General features: G+C 37.5%; 1 protein-coding gene across 5 annotated transcripts in view; it reads left to right on the top strand.

Annotated features, from left to right (window-relative positions):
• SENP7 (SUMO specific peptidase 7) overlaps window positions 1-19,973 on the top strand; it is a 136,591-nt gene that overhangs the window by 48,059 nt on the left and 68,559 nt on the right. For 4 of the 5 annotated variants that reach the window (XM_058555705.1, XM_058555704.1, XM_058555703.1 and 1 more), the window contains exon 5: window positions 14,863-15,060. The exons of the other annotated variant lie outside the window; for it this stretch is intronic. In XM_058555705.1, the coding sequence (XP_058411688.1) occupies window positions 14,863-15,060 (198 nt within the window). The remainder of the gene's footprint in view (window positions 1-14,862; window positions 15,061-19,973) is intronic. 5 annotated transcript variants of the gene reach the window in all.

Here is a 19,973-nt window from a genome sequence, read left to right as displayed (position 1 = left end):
CAGTGTGGGGCTTGCAACAGTGGAGGGAGGTGCAACCACAATGGCTGCTGCTATCTTGCACCTCTGAGATTAGAAGCAGTAATCAGTGATCAGAGCACAGATCCCCAATATTTGGATAGGGTCCTTTTTGTCCACCCTGGTTCCTACATGTTGAGTGCAAGCTGTTCCTGTAACATATGCCCAGCTGCTGCCAAAGGGCTGGGAGGTGGGGAATGGGTAGCTGCTACTGAGCTATGAGCTGAAATTGACCTAAATTAATGACAGTTTACTGCCTAAGCCTTCCCCTGAAGTTGCAAGCCTTCAATAGACTTCAGGTTACCAAAATAGTTACATCAGACAGATTTTGCCAGTGCAATTGTTCTGTAGGTGGGGAGAGAGATTCCTGGTGCTTCGCACTCTGCCATCTTCCCAGAATCTTCTTTGTATTGCTTTTTAAGACATGAGGAAAGGAGTATTCTTTTGAATATTTGTTGTAAATGTGTGGCATGTTTACATTGAATTTCAACGAATTATTTTTTTGTCCTCTTTTCCAAACTCCATTTTTTTCTGCCATCTATAAGAAGTTAGAAATAAAATTTTCCAGTCAGGGAAAAACTAGCTTTATTAAAAGGAAAGAGTCAGAAAAGAAAAAACAAGACAATGCAATTTAGAGGCAAAATAAGAAAGGCAGTAACTGTGAAGAAGAACAGGAATAGAGGAGCAGAGGAAGGATGGGGCATTTCCTTTCTGCATGTTGTCTCATTTCTCTTTAAGATTTCTTTAAAAAATTCTTACTGTTTTCCTCTTGCCTGTTATGTAAAGAAAATGGGGTGGAAAATTCAAGAAACATAGATAAAGAGCAAAGGAATCACATCACCTCCAGTGAAACATAGTGATTGAATGCATATATTTATCTTTGTTTCCTTTCCTATTCCTATAGGTCTTTCCTATTTGTGTGCCTTTGCTCAGGGTCCTGATAGCCATCACCACAATATTTTCCAAGGATTGTTTTTGTAAACCTTGTGGTCTGTCAGCTAGTCAAATTTTCTGGATGGGGGAGTAGGTACAAAGAAAGAGGCAAATGCAAAAAGCAAGGGGAAAACTAGAGACCTTCTATTATGTTTGTTTTTGTCTTTTACAGAGTAATAGCACTTCCATGAAGAATGGATAGGAAACTATAAAAAGTGACATTTAGAGAATAAGAAAGAGCTCTATGAAATTACAAATATGATAGTAGCAATAAAAAAATCCAACAGAAGATAAAACTAAAATTTTCCCCCAGAAAATAGAATAAATAATAGAGGTAGTAGGAAAGAAAGGATAAGGCAAGTAGAGAATCAAACTAGGAAGTACAACATCTAAATAATAGGAATACCAAATAGACCAGAGAAAATAGAGGGGAGAATTTATCAAGGAAATACTGAAAGACATTTCTAGCATCTGAAGAGTAAGTTTCCATATTGAAAAGGCTTAATGAATGCCCAGCACAATGAATGAGGGAGACAATAAAACAATAAACCAAGGCACATCATCATGAGATTTCAGAACACCCGAGATAAAGAAAAGATCTTAACAGCTTCCAGAGACAAAAAACCCCACATCACTTACAAGGATCAGGAATCATAATGGCATTGAAATTCTTGAGGAGCCACTCTGAAAAGTAGAAAATTATGGAGCAGTGTCTTCAAAATTCAAAGAGAAAATTATTTCCAGCCTATTGTTGTATGAGCTGGCCCTGGTGGTCTAGTGGTTAAGATTTGGTGCTCTCACCGCTGTGACCCAGGTTCGTGTCCCAGTCAAGGAACCACACCACCTGTCACTACCTATCTGGTGATTGTCATACTGTGGTGGCTGCATGTTGCTGTGATGCTGAAATCTATGCCACCCGTATTTCAAATACCAGCAGGGTCACCCATGGTGGGCAGGTGTCAGCAGAGCTTCCAAACTTAAGACTAGGAAGAAGGACCTGGCCAACTGGTTCCAAAAAAATTGGCCATGAAAACCCTATGAATAGCAGCGGAGCGTTGTCTGGTGAGAGGATGGCACAAAAAGCCCGGGCAGGGTTCTGCTCTGCTGTCCACAGGGGCGCTAGGAGTCGGAATCCACTCCACGGCACTAACAATTGTTCTATACCCAACTCATCAAGTATGAGAGTAGAATAAAGACATTTTTACACATAGAGGTTCTCAAAAAATCACCTACAGTATACTCTTTTTTAGGAAGCTCCTTTATGGTATGTTTCACTAAAATGAGATTGTAAGGGGCTGACGTTTGTTTGTAGAGGGCAAGATAATAAATAATTTAGGCTTTGTGGGCCACCTATAGTCTCCATTCCGTATTCTCCTCCTTCTGGAGCTGATAGGCTAACTGCTGTTTTGGCTTTACTGAGAGGAATTCTATATCTTTTGTCAATGATTTTCAGTGAAACGTGAGTGATGTTATGTGGAAAAGAAAGTAAATTCATTGTATAAAAAATTAGGTAATCATTAACTCCTAGGAAAACAAAACATTGTACAAGAAAGGAAATGTAACCCCAGTGCTATGTAGTTCAGCTTTGAAGAATACTCATATAAGAATTAACACTGTGGATTTAAACATAATTTGTGGTCTAAGTATATTGGGAGGTGATTGGATAGAGGGGCATGTTGGAACATAGAGTGCAAGATCCTTGTATTCTACCAGTGGATGTTGTTTAAAAGAAAAAAAAATCAATGGCAGTAATTATTAGGAAAAATAGTAGGAAGTTTAAAAAGTGGTTTTGTTGGGGAGTAGAGAAGGATGGGGAAGTAGATTGCTTGAACATGAATCCTATAATAAGAATTTGTCATGCATGTGAAGAAAGTCACATCAAGTTGTGTCAGAAAACTGTTTAGGAGACTTAATGAAGGTATTTTAGGCTAATTGAAATCTGAGAGTTATTTCCTCAGGGATATGTCTGGTATTACTTAACTATTTTTGTTTAAATTATATGACATGTTAAATATATAGCACTTTTGGGAGAGAGAATTAGAAAATAATAGTTGTTGGTATAACTAAAGCAGCAACTGGATTAGTTATAGGGAGTAAAAGAGAGTAAAAGCCGAACTTGAATGATATTCAGAGAAGGCATGTGGGTTTTGGACAAAGTTGTGTAAATACATTCTTTTCCTACACAGATTTTGCTGAGGTACCATGTGAAAGATGGGAGAACTTCCTCCGAAAAGTAAAGTCACCCACAACTGAAAAATAAAGGAATAATTGCAAGAAGGGGAAAGGATAATTGTAATCGGGAGAACACTGGCCGTAAGATCTGCAGGTGCCTCAGAAGGTAGCAGAAAAAGGCAGTTCTTTTATAGGGAGGAGTAAACAAGGCTAGGAACAGCCGGCTTGGAGAAGTAGGATGAGCAGTAGTGAGACAGCGCTGCAGATCCGAGAGTATGTAGCCTGAGGTCAGCCTGTTCTAGGGAGGGGTGGTGTGCTGGCTCGGGCTGAGAGTGGGTCACAGCTCTCAGGCCTGGGCCAAGTAGAGAAATTTAACCAAAGTTTGGTTAACAGACGTTTTGTTCCTAAAGATCAGTGGGGACACATAATTCAGCTAATCACGTTTGAGGTTTAGGGAAGGAAAAAATTCTTGTATCAACTTAGTTTCTGTGACTGGGCCATCAAATAAACTGAGAAAAGACAGATTAACACGAGAAAAACAAAAAGTTTATTGATATGTGCGTTACCCATACATGTGGAAGAACTCAGTGAGGAGGAAGTCAAAGTGGTGGTTAGAATTTGAGGTTTTTATAGTATCTTAGCAAAGAACAATAAGACAAAGTGAAAGGGTTTAGGCTTTTTGGGGCGGCAAGCTGTGGGAAGGTAAACATATGGAAGAAACTAATGGAAGATAAGGATTATTTTGTAAGGTTTTTTATGTGGATTCCTCTTGGTGTCTGTCCCTGGATTGATATGAATCTAGAGTTGTCTCTAGGTGATTAAGAGTTCTGCCTTTCTTGGTACAGGAGAGAGAGACACCGTAATAAATTATGGCCTGCTTTGAGGCAATTAGGGGGATGGCAGAGAGCTTTTCTTGTATCTGCTTCTTCTCAGTTGCCTTCAACTCAAAATAATCCTTATGCCAAAGTGGCATGTTTTTGGGTTATTCTGATACCCTACAGAGGCAAAGAATAGGAATTTGGAGGGTCTGTGTCTGGGTTAGTAAACAAGGGGTCATCCATGAATCTTCTTCAAGTCACGTGGCTAACGATGGTTTCTTTAACCATCACTGTTTTCCAGGATTGCAGAGCTTAAGTAAAGTTCAACATTGTCACCATTAGGGGTAAATATATATTTACTGGGGGAGAAACCATTTAATTTTTTTTTTTAATTAAAGCTATGATTTACATGTTTGTCTCTTCAGCTCAGTTGTAAGCTTCTTGAGGGCCTAGTGCCTTCTTGATAGTAGATGCTTGAAAAATGCTTGTTGAGTTCAGGTAATAAGTGATGCACAAAATGCCTGGTTAGAGGTACATATGAGATCATAGCAATCTGTGAAGAAACAAATTATTTATTTTTGTGTCTAGAGACTCAGTCAAGATTTAAAGATTCATATTGAAATTATTTTGTTGCTGGAATTGATTTTGCTTAACCTGTACCAGTGACTCCCAAAGCATGGTCCCTGAACTGAACCATCAGTATCAGGATCACCTGGGAACTTGTTAGAAATGCAAATTCCAGAGCCCCACCCTAGACCTACTGTATTTGCAACTCTAGTTGTCTAATCTGTTTTAACAAGCCTTCCAGGTGATTCTGATGCATGCTAAAGTTTGAGAACTACTAACTGAAACATTGTCACTTAAGCAAATTGTTCCTTAATCTAAACGAATTGTTTTCAGTTGTATTAGTTATTTGTCCTCTAAATGGGGTTTAATTCTTCTTGGCTCGAGTATGTGGTTTAACTTGGAATACTGGTTTCCTATTTGCTGTGTTATTATGTTAGTTTTTCAGTATTGTAGTAGGTCTAGCAGCAAAAGGATTAAAGTAGGTTTAATTTAAATTAAATTAAAATCAAGTCTCTTACTAATAACTCCTAATCAAAATGATAGTGTTTACATTAGAATTATTTGTTTATTATTTTAGAGATCTCTCTATGGGTATCTTGATTTTGGGGTGATCTGAAAAGATGTGGGGCCTGGAACAATTATCCTATTTGGGTTCTTTTCTTCTGTCAACGTTGTTATGCAGGCAGGGTTGGCTATAATTTGCGGCACTTAGGGCAAAATGAAAATACAGAGCCCCTTGTTCAAAAAGCAGGAAAAAAGTGCTATTAGGGACGTACAAACTTTTTATTCACGACGCTTCTGACACCAAAATGTGTCTTTTCTAATACCATTTCTCCAACTTTCCCGGTACCAACTGGGTGTCCTATAGTTCCATTCTGACACTATCTACCTGGTGTTAGTGTCAGGTCCCACAAGTTAAGAGCTCAGTCCAAGATTGCACTCACTTCAGGTGCCAATCAACAGTGCCAAGTTGTCACTGGTACTTCTTACTGACCAGCTATAAATCGGGAGTTCCCATGACCCCCTCTTCAGGTTTGATTATGTGTTAGAATGACTCACAAAACTCAAGAAAACACTTTACTTACATTTACAGATTTACTGTAAAGGATACAACTCAGGAACAGCCAAATGGAAGAGATCCATAGGGCAAGGTATGGGCTCGGGGCATGGAGCTTCCATGACCTCTTTGGGTATGTCACCCTCCCAGCACCTTGATGTGTTTACCAGAGACAAAGACCAAATATATATTTCCCATTGTATCATATCATTCTGTATATCATTATATACTAAACTATAACACATTTTCCTTTCTTCTGTTGTCTCTTTCTCAACTTGCCATGGTGTATTTTATTTACATCTATTTGTTATTCTAAGTAAAGAAAAATAAACATTTTAAATTATTAGGATGAATTTTACTGTTCACTTTTATATTATGCAATTTCACTTTTGAATGCAGATATAAGAGCATTGAACCTATATACGCAATTACTGAAATTCTATAATTTATATTTCATAATCCATACATATATATGTATTTCATTCTTATCAGAACAATAGAATTGCTGCGCAGAATGAACTCAGCTGCTTTTATTTCACTTCTTAATGCATCCATGTTCTACCAATGCTTTCTACCTTTGGCTTCCTGATGTGTAAGGACTGACTGAAATGTAAATGAAATAAGAGTTGCCCTTCCCTCCTGTGTCATCATTTTCAGTGTAAGTGGTTGGCTAATACAGAGAAGTAACACAAGTAAGAAAGGATACAATAGGGTATGTTGGTCATTCATGTTTCTTAGGACACGGTTACTTTTTTTTTTCCTGTTGGAACCATTTACTGGTTCAAATGAAAAATGTAGCTTCTCAGGACTTTCAGTGTCTCTGCTTGCCTTGTTCTCACTGTGAATCTCCTGGAACTCTCACACATGTTGAGTCTACCAGAATTTTCTGCTCATGGACATCTCAAATATTATATGTGAATGGAACAGCAAGGAATGGTGGACACACATATTATGAATATCTTCTCTGCTCATGTGCATGCTCCATTGTGCCATGAATTTTGCTTACAATACACAAGTTCAAAGATAAAATTATTAAGAATTTCAAGATAGCGGCAGCAGAGCATTAAAGCGAGTGTGGGGCCTTGAGCTCAGGGCCCTGTATGCTGTTACAGGTTGCATGTCCATGAAGCTGGTGCAGGATGCAAGTGAAATAAGATGGAAATGGGGGGGCCGGCCCGGTGGCGCAAGCGGTTAGGTGCGCGCGCTCCGCTGCGGCGGCCCGGGGTTCGCTGGTTCGGATCCCGGGCGCACACCGAAGTACTGCTTGGTGGGCCATGCTGTGGAGGCGTCCCATATAAAGTGGAGGAAGATAGGCACCGATGTTAGCCCAGGGCCGTCTTCCTCAGCAAAAAAAAAAAAAAAAAAAGAGGAGGATTGGCGGATGTTAGCTCAGGGCTGATCTCCTCACAAAAAAAACACAAACAAAACAAAACAAAACAAAACAAAAGATGGAAATGGGTACTAAGAGCAGCCTCAGAGAAAAAAGATTTATCACCAATAGGTGATAAAGAAACTTGAAGTATAACTGAAATTAAGTATGTGTTATGGACTGAATGTTTGTGTTCTCCCCAAATTTATATGTTGAAATCCTAATCCCCAGTGTGATGGTATTAGGAGATGGGGCCTTTGGAGGTGATTAGGTCATGAGGGTAGAGCCCTCAGGAACGGGATTAGTGCCGTTAAATACGATACCTCAGAGAAGTCTCTCAGCCCTTCTTACATGTAAAGCATAGTGAGAAGATGGCTGTCTATGAACCAGGAAGCAGGCTCTCACCGAATCTGCTAATGTCTTGTTCTTGGACTCCCCAGCCTGCAGAACTGTGAGAAATACATGTTTATTGTTAAGCCACCCAGTCTATGGTATTTTTGTTATAGCAGCCCAAATGGACCAAGACAGTATAAAAGAGGAATAGAGCAGAGGCATGCAATTTATTCTGTTAACTGTATGGATTATGGATTAAGTTAATCACCTAGTGGTTTATGTAGTACCTCAGATTCCAAAGCAGTGTAGTCCTGTGTGTTAAGGACCAGTGTTTTAATTTCAGAGAATCAGCTAAAGTACCTTTCTCATTTAAAAGATGTTTGTTAAGGCATTTGGCCAGTTGCCAGGTAATAAATTCATGTACTGGGAAGGTGGTGTCCAAGGCAGACTGCAGTGATGATTATTCTTTAGAGTCCCTGAAATTATTCTAACTAATCTTTTTGCAGAGGAAAACTGGCCCTGAGCTAACATCCGTGCCCATCTTCCTCCACTTTATATGGGATGCCGCCACAGCATGGCCTGACAAGCGGTGCGTCGGTGCGCACCGGGGATCCGAACCCGGGCCACCAGCAGCGGAGCTCGAGCACCTAACCACTACGCCACAGGGCCGGCCCCCAGTTTTATACCATTTTAGAACAAAGAACATACATTAAACATACCCAGGACACATATTCATCCAAGTTTCAAAGAGGTATTCAGTTGCAAATTAGCAGGTCAACATGACACTGATATCCGGGAAGGGGAACTTTTCTTCAGGAGTACAAGTAAGAGCGTTACTGATAGGGTGTTACTCGATACTGGAATGTAGGAGGGGAAGTATGCATTCTTATCTTAAGAGAGTGCATTCTTTACTTTAATGGTTAAAGCAGATGTACAATGTATGTTTGATAGGGCATAAGTCAGGCTTCTTTAGTTCAAGCCAAGTCAGTTTTGTACCAGAATAGCTACCCCATATACTTCAATATGTGAAAAGCTCTTGTCAGGTAAATACCTAAGAGATGGATTGGTGGGTCATTGAAAGTACATTTTCAATTTTGTAAGAAACTGCCAAACTGTTTTCCAAACGTGATTGTGCCATTTTACATTCCCACCAGCAGTGTAAGAAAGTTTTACTTACTCCACACCCCTGCCAACACTTGTATGGTCAGTCATTATCATCATCCCTTGTAAGGGGTGTGTAGTGGTATCTTATTGTGGTTTTAATTGCATTTCCTAGATGAATGATGATGTTGAGCATCTTTTCATGTACTTATTGGCCTTTTGTATCTTCTCTAAAGTGTCTGTTGAAATCTTTTGCTCCCTCCCCACTTTTTTAAAAAGACAAGAATCTTTTTTTTTTAAAGACTAGAAAGATAAGATTTAATGATATTGAACATCTTTTCATGTGCATATTGGCCATTTATGTGTCTTTTCTGTGAAGTGTCCAAATATTTTGTCCATGTAGAGGAGGAAAAAGCCCTCTTCCTCTACCCTCATAGATTTTCTGACTAGGGCTCTGCAAATTAGACTGACAAAATACAGATTAATAAGAGAAAAACACACAGAGTTTATTAACATGTGCAATGTGCATATCCTTAGGAGAAATTCTGTGATGAGTAACTCAAAGGTGTGTTTACAACTTGGGCTTTATATTGTGTCTTAACAAAGAACAGTAAATTTCTGGAGGAGTGACAAGACAAAGTGATACCGAACCTCTTAATCTCAAGTTCGTGTGCCCGATGCGCAATAAGCCAATCACAGAGACATCGATTCTTAGAGATGGAGAAAGATTTATTTGAATTCGCCAAAACAAGAAGGTGGGAGGATAGGTTCTCTCAAATCCACTTTAACAAAAGAAGAAAGCAGGGCGTTTTGTAGAGCTAAGGGGCTTGGCAGGAGGAGTTTCAGAGAAGCAAAGGAGAAACCCATGTTTCTTTCACTCCAGATAAGCCCTTGGGCAATCAGACTTCTGGGCCTCAGTCTGGGCTGGTTATCTGGTGATTGTAACTTCCTTAAAGGCAGTCTTTTCTTCTGCAAAACAAGCTCATAAATCCTTGTGACCCTTGAGTTAAACAAGAAAACAGCAAATTAACAGGATTAACTTCTTTTCATCTGTGTCTATGTTGGGAACAAGGTTGAAGGGTAATCATGTTCTTATTGAATATTTACAGTAACCCTTAGGTATCTAGCTTCAAAAGGAAAAACGCTTGAGGCTTCCAAGGATGGCAAACTGTGGGAAGCTAAATATATTGGGAAAACTAATGGAAGATAAGATTTGTTTAGTAAGGCTTGTTATATAGATTCCATCTCTGGGCTGATAAGAGTCTCTGGTGATGAATAGTCTTAGGCCTACTTTTAGGCAAGTCGGGGGTGAGCAGAGAACTTTCTTTGGCGTTTGCTGTTTCTCAGTTGTCTTCAGCTCAAAATAATTCTTACGCCAAAGTGACATATTTTGGGGTGGCATATTCTGATTTCCCACACCCGCTTTTCTGAAGGATAAGAAATACTCTAAATTAAATTATGAAAAAAGAAACTAAAAGACTGCCTTCATTCCAGTTGTCAATTTCCAGAACCAAAAAAAAAGGACTCCAAGTTTTGAGGAAGGATTATTTTTTCTGGTTTCTGAATTTGTTTAGCCAAGTTATATAATTATCGTATTTATGTATTCATTGAATAACTGCTTTTGTTAAAAAAATTAAATTTAACAAAATTTGAACTTTTCTCGAAAACCTAGTATATGTGTTTTGTTCATAGGCAAAAAAAAAACCTTTTTTTTTCTTCTGTGGTGCTGAGTTTTCCTATAATTATGGAAACATTACTACAGAAGAGATGTAGTGTATTTCTTATTTTCTAGTTACAACTCCTTTCCTCTTCTTTAAAACTAACCTGTCTCCTAACTTTTTAGATTTTTTTGGTTAGTATTGCCACCTAAGTGTGTCTCCCTAAACACTAAGTTTAGGTTTTATTTGTCTGATTTGAATGTTGTTCTTTACTTTTAAGTTTCTATTCCAGTATCCATAGAAATCTTATGGCATTTAAATGTAGAAATTTAAAATTTTTTTACCTTAATAATTTGTGGAAAAAAGATGCTGACTTATGCTCAGGATATTATTAGGCAGCCAAATTACAATAAAGCCAAATATATAAACATGAAATAAGTATTTTCCCAGAGAATCCGGATTGTCTTTTTCACTTAGAGTCACACTATTAGAATAATCAGTGAAATCACCAATTGTTTGTTATTTTCCAACAGAAATTCTTATTTGGTCTAGATGAATAGAAAAATGGCTTTTTCCAACATCAGATATTTTCATATTTAAAATTATTAAAATTACTGTTGGGATAATAATTTCCCAAATAATTTAGCAAATTACTAATAGTCAATAGTTTTTGCATTAGTCTAAATGTATACCTTATATGTTCTTAAGATTTTATAAGTATTTTTGTTTGATCATTTAGAATTTTAAGTTGTACAGCTGTAAAATCTTATAAAAGAATGGTCTGATTTTCTGAATGTAAAAAATACATACATATGTATGTTCATTTCACTAGTCAATTGATAGTTTTTGGCTAGGTAAACCTGAACTGTTTACCATTCTTTTTTTTTTTGTGTGTGTGTGAGGAAGACCAGCCCTGAGCTAACATCCAATGCTAGTCCTCCTCTTTTTTGCTGAGAAAGACTGGCCCTGGGCTAACATCTGTGCCTATCTTCCTCTACTTTATATGGGACGCCGCCACAGCATGGCTCAACAAGCGGTGCATCAGTGTGCGCCCGGGATCCGAACTGGCGCACCCCGGGCCGCCGCAGCGGAGCGCACGCACCCAACTGCTTGCGCCACTGGGCCGGCCCCATGTTTACCATTCTTTAAAAAAAATTAACTAGCTGTATCTGAGCAAGGCCCCTGCATAAAAAAATTAATTAGTTGACATTTCTCTTTATATAAATAGTGCTTGCTTAGTATAGAAAACAGAAATAAAGACTAATAGAAAACAAAAAAAGTCAGAGATAGACAGCCACCCTTAAAATTTAAAGTAGAAGATTTTGAGAGACTAATAAGTAACATTCCATTTAGTGGCTTTATCATGGTTTACTTAACCATTCTGCTGTTGCTGGGCATTTAAGGTTGTTTTTAGTTTGTTGCTTTTATGAATAATACCGTGATGAATATCTTTGTGTGTAACTTTTTTTCTCTGTGTTTCATACTTTTCTTGGTACAGTATTCTAGACGTGGAATTATTTTGTCATGAGTATAACAGACACTCATGTATCCTTCATCTAGATTCACCAATTGTTAGCGCTTTCCCACGTTTGCCTTCTCTCAGTCTCTTTTCATACATGTAAGTGCATATCACATAACAGATACACATGTAATATACATTTTTTGGGAACAATTTGAAAGTAATTTGCAGACATTGTGGCACTTACCTTTAATCTCCTAAGGACAAGGGTGTTCTCTTACATAATGACCACAGTATATTATGAAGAGAATTAACAATAATTTTATATTGTCATCTAATATAAAGTCTAGAATTAGAATTCTCTGTTTCTAAAATGTTTTTTTTTACTCTAAGATCAAATTGACGTTTATGCATTGTATTTTTTGGTTAGTGTCTCATTAGTCTCTTACTCTTAGAATAGCCCTTGCCTGTCCCTTCTTCTTCTTTTTTTTTTCAAACCATGACATTGATTTTTTTGAAGAGTTCAGACGAGTTGTCTTGTAGAATGTCTTACATTCTAGATTTTTGAATTTTCTGGGTTTGTCTCCTTGATTAGGTTCATGTTATATTTTTGGCAAGAATACTTAATAGCTGATGTCATTTGCTTATTGCATCATATTAGGGGATACATACATGCTTGTCCCACTGTTGGTGGTCCTACATTTGATCACTTGGTTAAGGTAGTGGCTGCCAGATCTCTACATTGTAAAGATACCTTGCTCCTTTGTAATTAATAATCACCTGTGAATCTGATTATCTGTTTGCATTGGGCTGATACCAAGGTGATTGAGCACTGATAGAAAAAAAATATCACAAAGCAGAGTATATTTGTGACATTAAAAATTCATGATTATTAATCTTACTGGATTCCTAAACTGGGAGATAATCCTACTCTGTTTCTCTAGTCAGCTTGTGTTCCTCTTCTCCACAGTGATGATCTGAAACCTTTTCTCTTCTCAAGCTGATGTTTGTTACCTTTCCTATCACTTTTAAAAAATGGTCTTGGTTCCTTCTACTTCCTGGAAGAAGGAAAATGATGCCCCTTCTCCCATCATAAGCCAGCATAGAGGAGCAGTTAAGAGTGCTGGCAGTAGAGTTGAGAGTGTATGGTTCTGGATCCCACTTTTACTACTCACTCATTTTACTGTGGGCTTAGTTATTAATCATTCCGTCTTAGTCTTCTCAATTGCAGGAGAATAATAATTACTATTGTACCTCATAGAGTAGTTGTGAGGATTAAATGAAGTACATCATTGTAAAATGCTTAGCATAGTGCCTGGTATATAGTGCATGTTCAATGAATATTAGCTCTTATTATGCCATTTCTTAGAAAACTTACTGTGTTAATTATCCTGTCTCCTGTATCTTCAACCTCTCTCACTCTGTTGACCTCTTCCCATAAGCACTTAAACTTACACAAATATTTTCTATCTTGAGCTAACTAACCAACCAATATTTAAGAAAACCTTTCCTGCACCTCACATCTGTCTTCACCTCTTGTCCTGTGTCCCCCTTTCACAGCCATGTGTCAACTGCCTGCATGTGCTCTGTCCCTTTTCTCCTTTCCCATTTACTCATCCCCCTGTATTCTGGTTTCTGGTCCCACCATTCCACTAAACTACCCCTGATAAAGTAAGTCACCATTACCTCTCTAAATTTATGGTTATTACCTTTCATCCTTAGTGCTTCCATTTTATTCTTCATAAAAGATCAAAATGATCTTTTAAAAATACAGCTCTGATGTCATTCTCTTGTTAAAACCAGTGAATTTCTCTTGTGTTGGCATCAAGTCTCAAGCCCTTAATATAGTCCACAGGATCCTGCCTAACTTCCCGTCTTTATCTTGTACAAATTTCCCCTTCACTCTAAGCGCTTGAGCCAGGTAAGTCCTTTAATTTCCTTGAACAAGCTTTACCCAGAAGAGAGCATTTGCATGTTGTCCCCCTTTTTGGGTCACTCTGTTTTCCAGCTGTTTCCTTTGGATGGTGCCTGTCCTTTGAGGTATCACCTTAAAGGTCATATTCTCAGTAAAACCTTCCCTGACCCAGTTCAGAAGAAGTGCAGCATCTTTACTTTCCCTTCATATCACTCATCATGTTGTAGTTAAATAATTAATAGTGTAATTCTTCTCTGGAATGTAAGCCCACTGAAGGCAGGAACTGTAACCACCTTATTCCTTGCTGAATCTCCAGATTCTACTAGGACAGTTGTTTTGCTAGAAGGTTTTTGGTAAGTATTTGTTGAATGAAAAATGAATTACTATTATTCATTCATACAAATGTCACTCATCTTTTTATTCTTTAATGATACTTCTAAAACCTATAAACTTTTTTTTAAACTCAAAATGTTTGGAGTTTCAATGCATTCTGTGGAGGTTCCTCTGAAGACTTGTACCCTCCTTCTTCCAGATGGTATGAAGATACAGCCCCAAGTGACTGCTGCAAACAAGTGATTTCTTTGAGATCTGTTTTATTTTAAAAATACGTGAACACTTTGCTTTCTGATTCTTAATATTCTTATGTTTGTTAAACACCCAAACAGTGCCTAAAACTTCTACCAGGTAGTAGAATAGACAATCTTCTGTTTAAACATTTCCAATTCTTGCAGCCATTCCTCATTTGACATTGTTTCAAGTCTGCTTGATAGCCTGTTCAAACCACTACAAAAGCCATATTTCATGGTTCCAGAACTGAACACGGTTCTTCAAGTGTTATCAGCACAAAGATGTATTGAATGAGTAATGGGCAAAATGTAAAGAGGCAAAAAGCTGGAACTACTTGCATTTATCAGTTTTACTTTTGAAATTGGTATCAGTACAGTAAAATAAGTGTTTTAAATTGACCATTTTTAGAAATAAGGTAAAGTTAAATCTGGATCTTAAGACTATGTAGACTTAAGACTGTAGATGATGGACTGTTACAGGCTTAGTTTTGACAATGTTTTCTGAATCAAAAAATGCTAAAACAAAAACACATTTTTAGTGCAGAAAGTGGTTGCCTCTGTGATGAGATGTGCAGATGTATTACTGTTCCACTTACAGTGGGCAGAGGCACAGATGAGTTACCAGGAATCCAACAGCTATGTGTGTGTGTGACTACAGCTGTAGTATACCAGACAGAGTTCTGAAGAAAATTCCAATTTAAGTGAAATGGGCTTTACTTTTTAATGTATGTTTGAGAATGGTTAGGCAAATTTTTTACTTATGATATTTACTACTCTAGTTAATTGCTTGAAGAAGTGTAATTTAGAATTCCTGGAGGTTATTTGTTATAGATTGTGATGAATTCATGTATTATACGATGTTTAGTACTGTATGTATTAATTATTTATATGTGTAACAGGCAACTCAAAGTTATGTTGACGAATGTCCTATGGACGGATTTAGGACGAAAATTCAGAAAGACCCTACCTAGAAACGATGCTAATTTATGTGATGCCAAGAGGGTGCAATCAGACTCATTGCCTTCGACATCTGTTGACAGCCTAGAGACCTGTCAAAAATTAGAACCTCTTCACCAAAGCCTTAATTTTTCTGAAAGGTATGTTGTTCAGTATTGATTTTGTTCAACTTACCACAACTGCAATAATATAAGTCCAATAGTTTTAAAAATAAGATTGTTGGAAATGATTCTTAAGAAAATCTGCATATACAGGTGTGCCCCACTCTAAAGCAAATCTTAAAACTGACAATCTTAATTTATAAAGTTAATGATAGTTCTGCACTTCATTAAGTAGATTGACATAGAATTATTTTTAAAAACAAGTATCCTTAGTACATTTAACTTACTTTATAATTTGATTCATGTATACATATTTTTAGAGATTCATTTATAATATAAAATGAAGAGATATATACAGTTATGTGCTTCATAATGACGTTTGGGCAATGACAGACCGAATATATGACAGTGGTCTCATAAGATTAGTACCATATAGATGAGGTATGTAGTAGGCTGTACCATCTAGGTTTGTGTAAGTATGCTTTATGATGTTTGCACAATGACGAAATCGCCTAATGATGCACTTCTCAGAACGTATCCCCGTCCTTAAGCAGCACATAACTGTATAGACAGATAGGTAAGGACCTAGATTAAATAACATTTAAAAGGTAGCTTAAAGATGCAGAAAATAAAAGATGTATGTATGTCTATTTATCTATATATCTTTTTTATTTTCATATCTTTAACATATTTTTTTTTTGTTTTTTGCTGAGGAAGATTCACCTTGAGCTAACGTCTGTTGCCAGTCTTCCTCTTTTTGCTGAGGAAGATTTGCCCTGAGCTAACATCTGTTGCCAGTCTTCCTCTATTTTGTATGTGAGCTGCTGCCACAGCGTGGCCACTGACTGATGAGTGGTGTAGGTCTGCTCCCGGGCTGCCGAATCAGAGTGTGCCAAACTTAACCACTAGGCCATTGGGGCTGGCCCTAACATACCTTTTAAATGTTATTTAATTTAGGTCCTTACCATTTTTGACTTTGTGAACTTTCTCGTATTTTGCATGCATTTTTTAAAAAAAGGACATGGTATTGAAATAGTACCCCTAAATTTTTAGTAATTATTAATATGCAATTTAATTTTCAAAACTAACAAGACCAGTTTTGTATTTTGTAAAAAATTTGTATATGAAGTTTGGGGCTGCAGACTAGGAATTAGCTATGGGAATTTGTGATCTGTAACATAATATTTTTAATATATTTCCATTTACAGTTTTAACCCTTAAATGAATATTTTTGGGGGAAGTACTTTGCTTTCAATTAGAATAAGCTGTCATTAGCTAGATAGTATTTTGGTTAGATGGTCTGTAATCTGAATGACAGTAAATAAGTGCCTTAAGCCAAGATCCAGATAAAAACTGCCAACTTTCAGCACAATTATTTATTTTTGGTGGGGAAGATTAGCCCTGAGCTAACATCTGTTGCCAATCTTCCTCTTTTTGCTGAGGAAGATTGGCCCTGGGCTAACATCTGTGCCCACCTTCCTCTGCTTTATATGTGGGATGCTGCCACAGCATGGCTTGATAAGTGGTGTGTAGGTCCATGCCTAGGGTCTGAACCCACAAACCCCAGGCTGCCGAAGCAGAGTGTGCAAACCCTTAACCACTATACCACTCAGCTGCCCCTCAACACAATTATTTTTAAAATACAAGTCGAACTCTGTCAAAACATCTGAACATAGTATTACACATTAATTTTAAAAAAGGACACTTCTTTTAAAAAAGCCAAAAACATAAAAGCTAAGTAATAACAATTTCCTGACTAGATCATACCTGATATCAATTTAACTTTCTAAAGCACCCTAAATCTTGGAGTCAGACAACTTAGCTTCAGTAATTTGTGAAGCAGTTTGCTCTCATTCTCCTGGATTCTGCAGTTTTCCTCCTTAGCACGGGTGAACTGTTCTCTCACTGTGCTGAGAGTCTAAATAAAGGGGCTTGCTAAAGTAAGGCCCTTCCGATCCTTTTGACTCTTTTCAAAAGAAGCTTCAGCTCTCCTCCAGATGACAACAAGCTCATCCGTCCCCTCATCCCATGGCTGTCCTTTTTCAATTAGAACAGTGTAATTAGAACAGTGTGATATGCTCCGTTCTCTCAGAAGAATAGTTCTTCTCACCAGGAATTATTAGTAGCTAGATTATGTATTCATGAAATTTAAATATAGTATGAAGTAAAGAGTCCTAGTAAGATTCTAATTTGGTTTTTACTGTGTGTGTGTTTTTTTTCCTATTCACTTTCTGGGTGAACTACCAGCTAGTCGAGACCGTTTTCCCCAGCTCCAGTTGTTCTGAATTTAACTTGGTCCAAAGTGAATGCATCATCTTTGTCCTTAGACTGGTTCCTGTTTCTGGATCCCCTCCCTGTCTGAGTATATGACTCCCCCACACTCAGTTCTCCAAATTAGAACTTGGGAATTGTCCTGACTCCTCTTCCTCCCTTACCCTTCATATCCAGTCATTTATCCTCCTGTCTAGTTATTTTTACCTCCAAAACCTGTCTTGAAATGATCTCTTCTCCATCTTTCTTGCCGCTGCCTCGGTTCAAGCCCTGATAACTTTGTGCCTTTATTACTATGACAGTAACTTGATTGGGCTTCCTGTGCATAGTCTTTTTCTTCTTGGTCATTTCCCTATATGGTTGCCAAAGTATTCATTCTAAAAGGCAGATGTTACTTGTCACTCTCTAGTTTAATGTCTTTCTGTGGCTCCACATAACCCTCAGGATAAAGTTAAACTCCCTAGCTTGGCATACAAGGTCCTCATTGATCGCACCCTTGCCTATCTCTAGCCTGTGTCTGTCCACTCCTCCACATTCGTGCTGGGCTTTAGACTTAGGGAACCACTGGTAGGTAGCTCACTGAATGTATAATGCTGTTTTATACTTCTGAGTTCATGCTGTTTGTTCTGTTACCTTGGAAACAATTCTCCTTTTTCTTTGTACTGACTTCTGTTGGTCTTTAACATTGAGCTCAAATGCCATCTTGGGAGGGCTGTGTTGATTCCAGCCCCCACATCTGCATCTGATCCCTTTCTTTGTCTGCTCAGCAGCTTGCTCTTGTGTCCTAGCACTTGTCACACTGTTGTGATTTTTAGACTCTCTGCCTCCCTGACAGTAAACTTCTTGAGGACAGGGACTACATTTGATTATTTTTCCTGTTACTGGTACCTAGCACAATACTGGGCACATACTCAGTGCTCAGTAAACGTTTGCTGAATCCAAGAAAGAGACTGCTTCTCAGCAGGGTCTCATCTCCAGTCTCTCTAATTGAAATGTATTTTCCTCCATCAGAACTAATTATTTGTTCTGTAATTTTGGTGACAGTCAGGAAAAGAGGTAGTATAAGCTTCAAATAAGAAAACTGGAGAACTGTTTAGGCTATGGCTTTGGATAGATGTTTTCTATCTGGGACTTCTTATCTGGAATAGGAGACTTAATGCTTTCTTCAGTTTTTGCTTAACTTTGACATGATGCTTTTTGTCTTATTTTTCATTTTTACTTAGCTAGGACTTCATTATTTCAGAAAGATGAAAGGGAGAAAAATTTATTTTTGGTTTTTAATTTTAGCTATTGAATAAAGTTTAACTATTGAGTAAAATTACTCATTCAATCCCAGAAATGGCATTTTTTAAGAAATTTTATTTGCATTCTAGGATCTAAAGGTAGTGATCTAAGTATGTGAGGACATACTTTTTATGTGAGGACAATTTAGCCTTTTAATTTCTGGATAAGATTGAGAAGAAAAACAGCAAACACATGATCCAAATCAATCTTGTTAAATAATGAAGAAAAGAGTCAAGAGTTTTAGAAATATCAAACTAGCAGTGTATAGAATTCACAGATTTCTTTTTAAATAAGTAAAGCATATTTTAGTGTAGGTTTTATCTCCATATGTGGTTCACGTCTATATTCCTGGGAGAAAATTTCCAGACATTTTTAAACCTTGGTCATTAGGCAAAAAAGAGCCTAGTGGGACACACATAGGCTTTTGGGAAGATAAACCATGTTTCTCCTGTTTTCATCAGTTGGCACCAGAGATTGTTAGAGAAATATGGAGGCAGTGTGCCTATATTCCATTAAACAAAGTTAGCTCCTGGGGTGAGCCCATGGTGTAGCGGTGAAGTGTGTGCACTCCGCTGCTGGCGGCCAGGGTTCGGATCCCGGGCGTGCACCGAGGCACTGCTTGTCAGGCCATGCTGTGGCGGCGTCCCATATAAAGTGAAGGAAGATGAGCACAGATGTCAGCCCAGGGCCAGTTTTCCTCAGCAAAAAGACGAGGATTGGCATGGATGTTAGCTCAGGGCTGATCCCCACCCTGCCCCCCCGCAAAAAAAAAAAGTTAGCTCCTGGTTCTTGGAATTTCCCTAAATGGTGTAATTATATTTATTCATTTTTTTCTTAAATTTACATATGTTTGAAGTTGAAAAAAATTACATATTCCAGATATTGTGATGGTAAGACTTTTTGGACACTACAGTATTCCTGTCACCTGAAGATTTCTTTAAGCCAGTAATATTTTAGTTGAGTGATATTTCTTCACTTAAAATTTAGTTTAGTATAAGAAAAGAGCAAATTTTGAAAATCTATGAATCTGTTTAAGATAGTTATTCAAAAATTAAAATTTTTTTCTCTACATAGCTTAAGAAAATGATTTAGAAAGTATATTTTGAATTATATCATCTGGGATAAGAAAGGATTTATGAGAGCCCTATTAAAATGTAACATACAATTTTAGAAAGATGTTCATCTAAATTACAGAAAAATGAAAACCAAATTAGTATTGTATTTTTTTTGCTTGTTATACCTTTATTACCAGATATAATTATGTTATCTTTCAACAAGGGTTCCATTTCTTTAAAAATTCCCTCTTGACATGAAGTTTATATTTATAGCTGTTATCAGTTTTTCAAAGTTTCCCCCCATTTTTTAAATTATTTGAATCTTGCATTTACCTTGCTATG

The sequence above is a fragment of the Diceros bicornis genome, chromosome 15, assembly GCF_020826845.1.
Source record: "Diceros bicornis minor isolate mBicDic1 chromosome 15, mDicBic1.mat.cur, whole genome shotgun sequence".
In the NCBI taxonomy this organism is placed as follows: Eukaryota; Metazoa; Chordata; class Mammalia; order Perissodactyla; family Rhinocerotidae; genus Diceros; species Diceros bicornis.
Note: the sequence above shows the minus strand (reverse complement) of the source record. Positions and strands in the feature narration are given on the sequence as shown.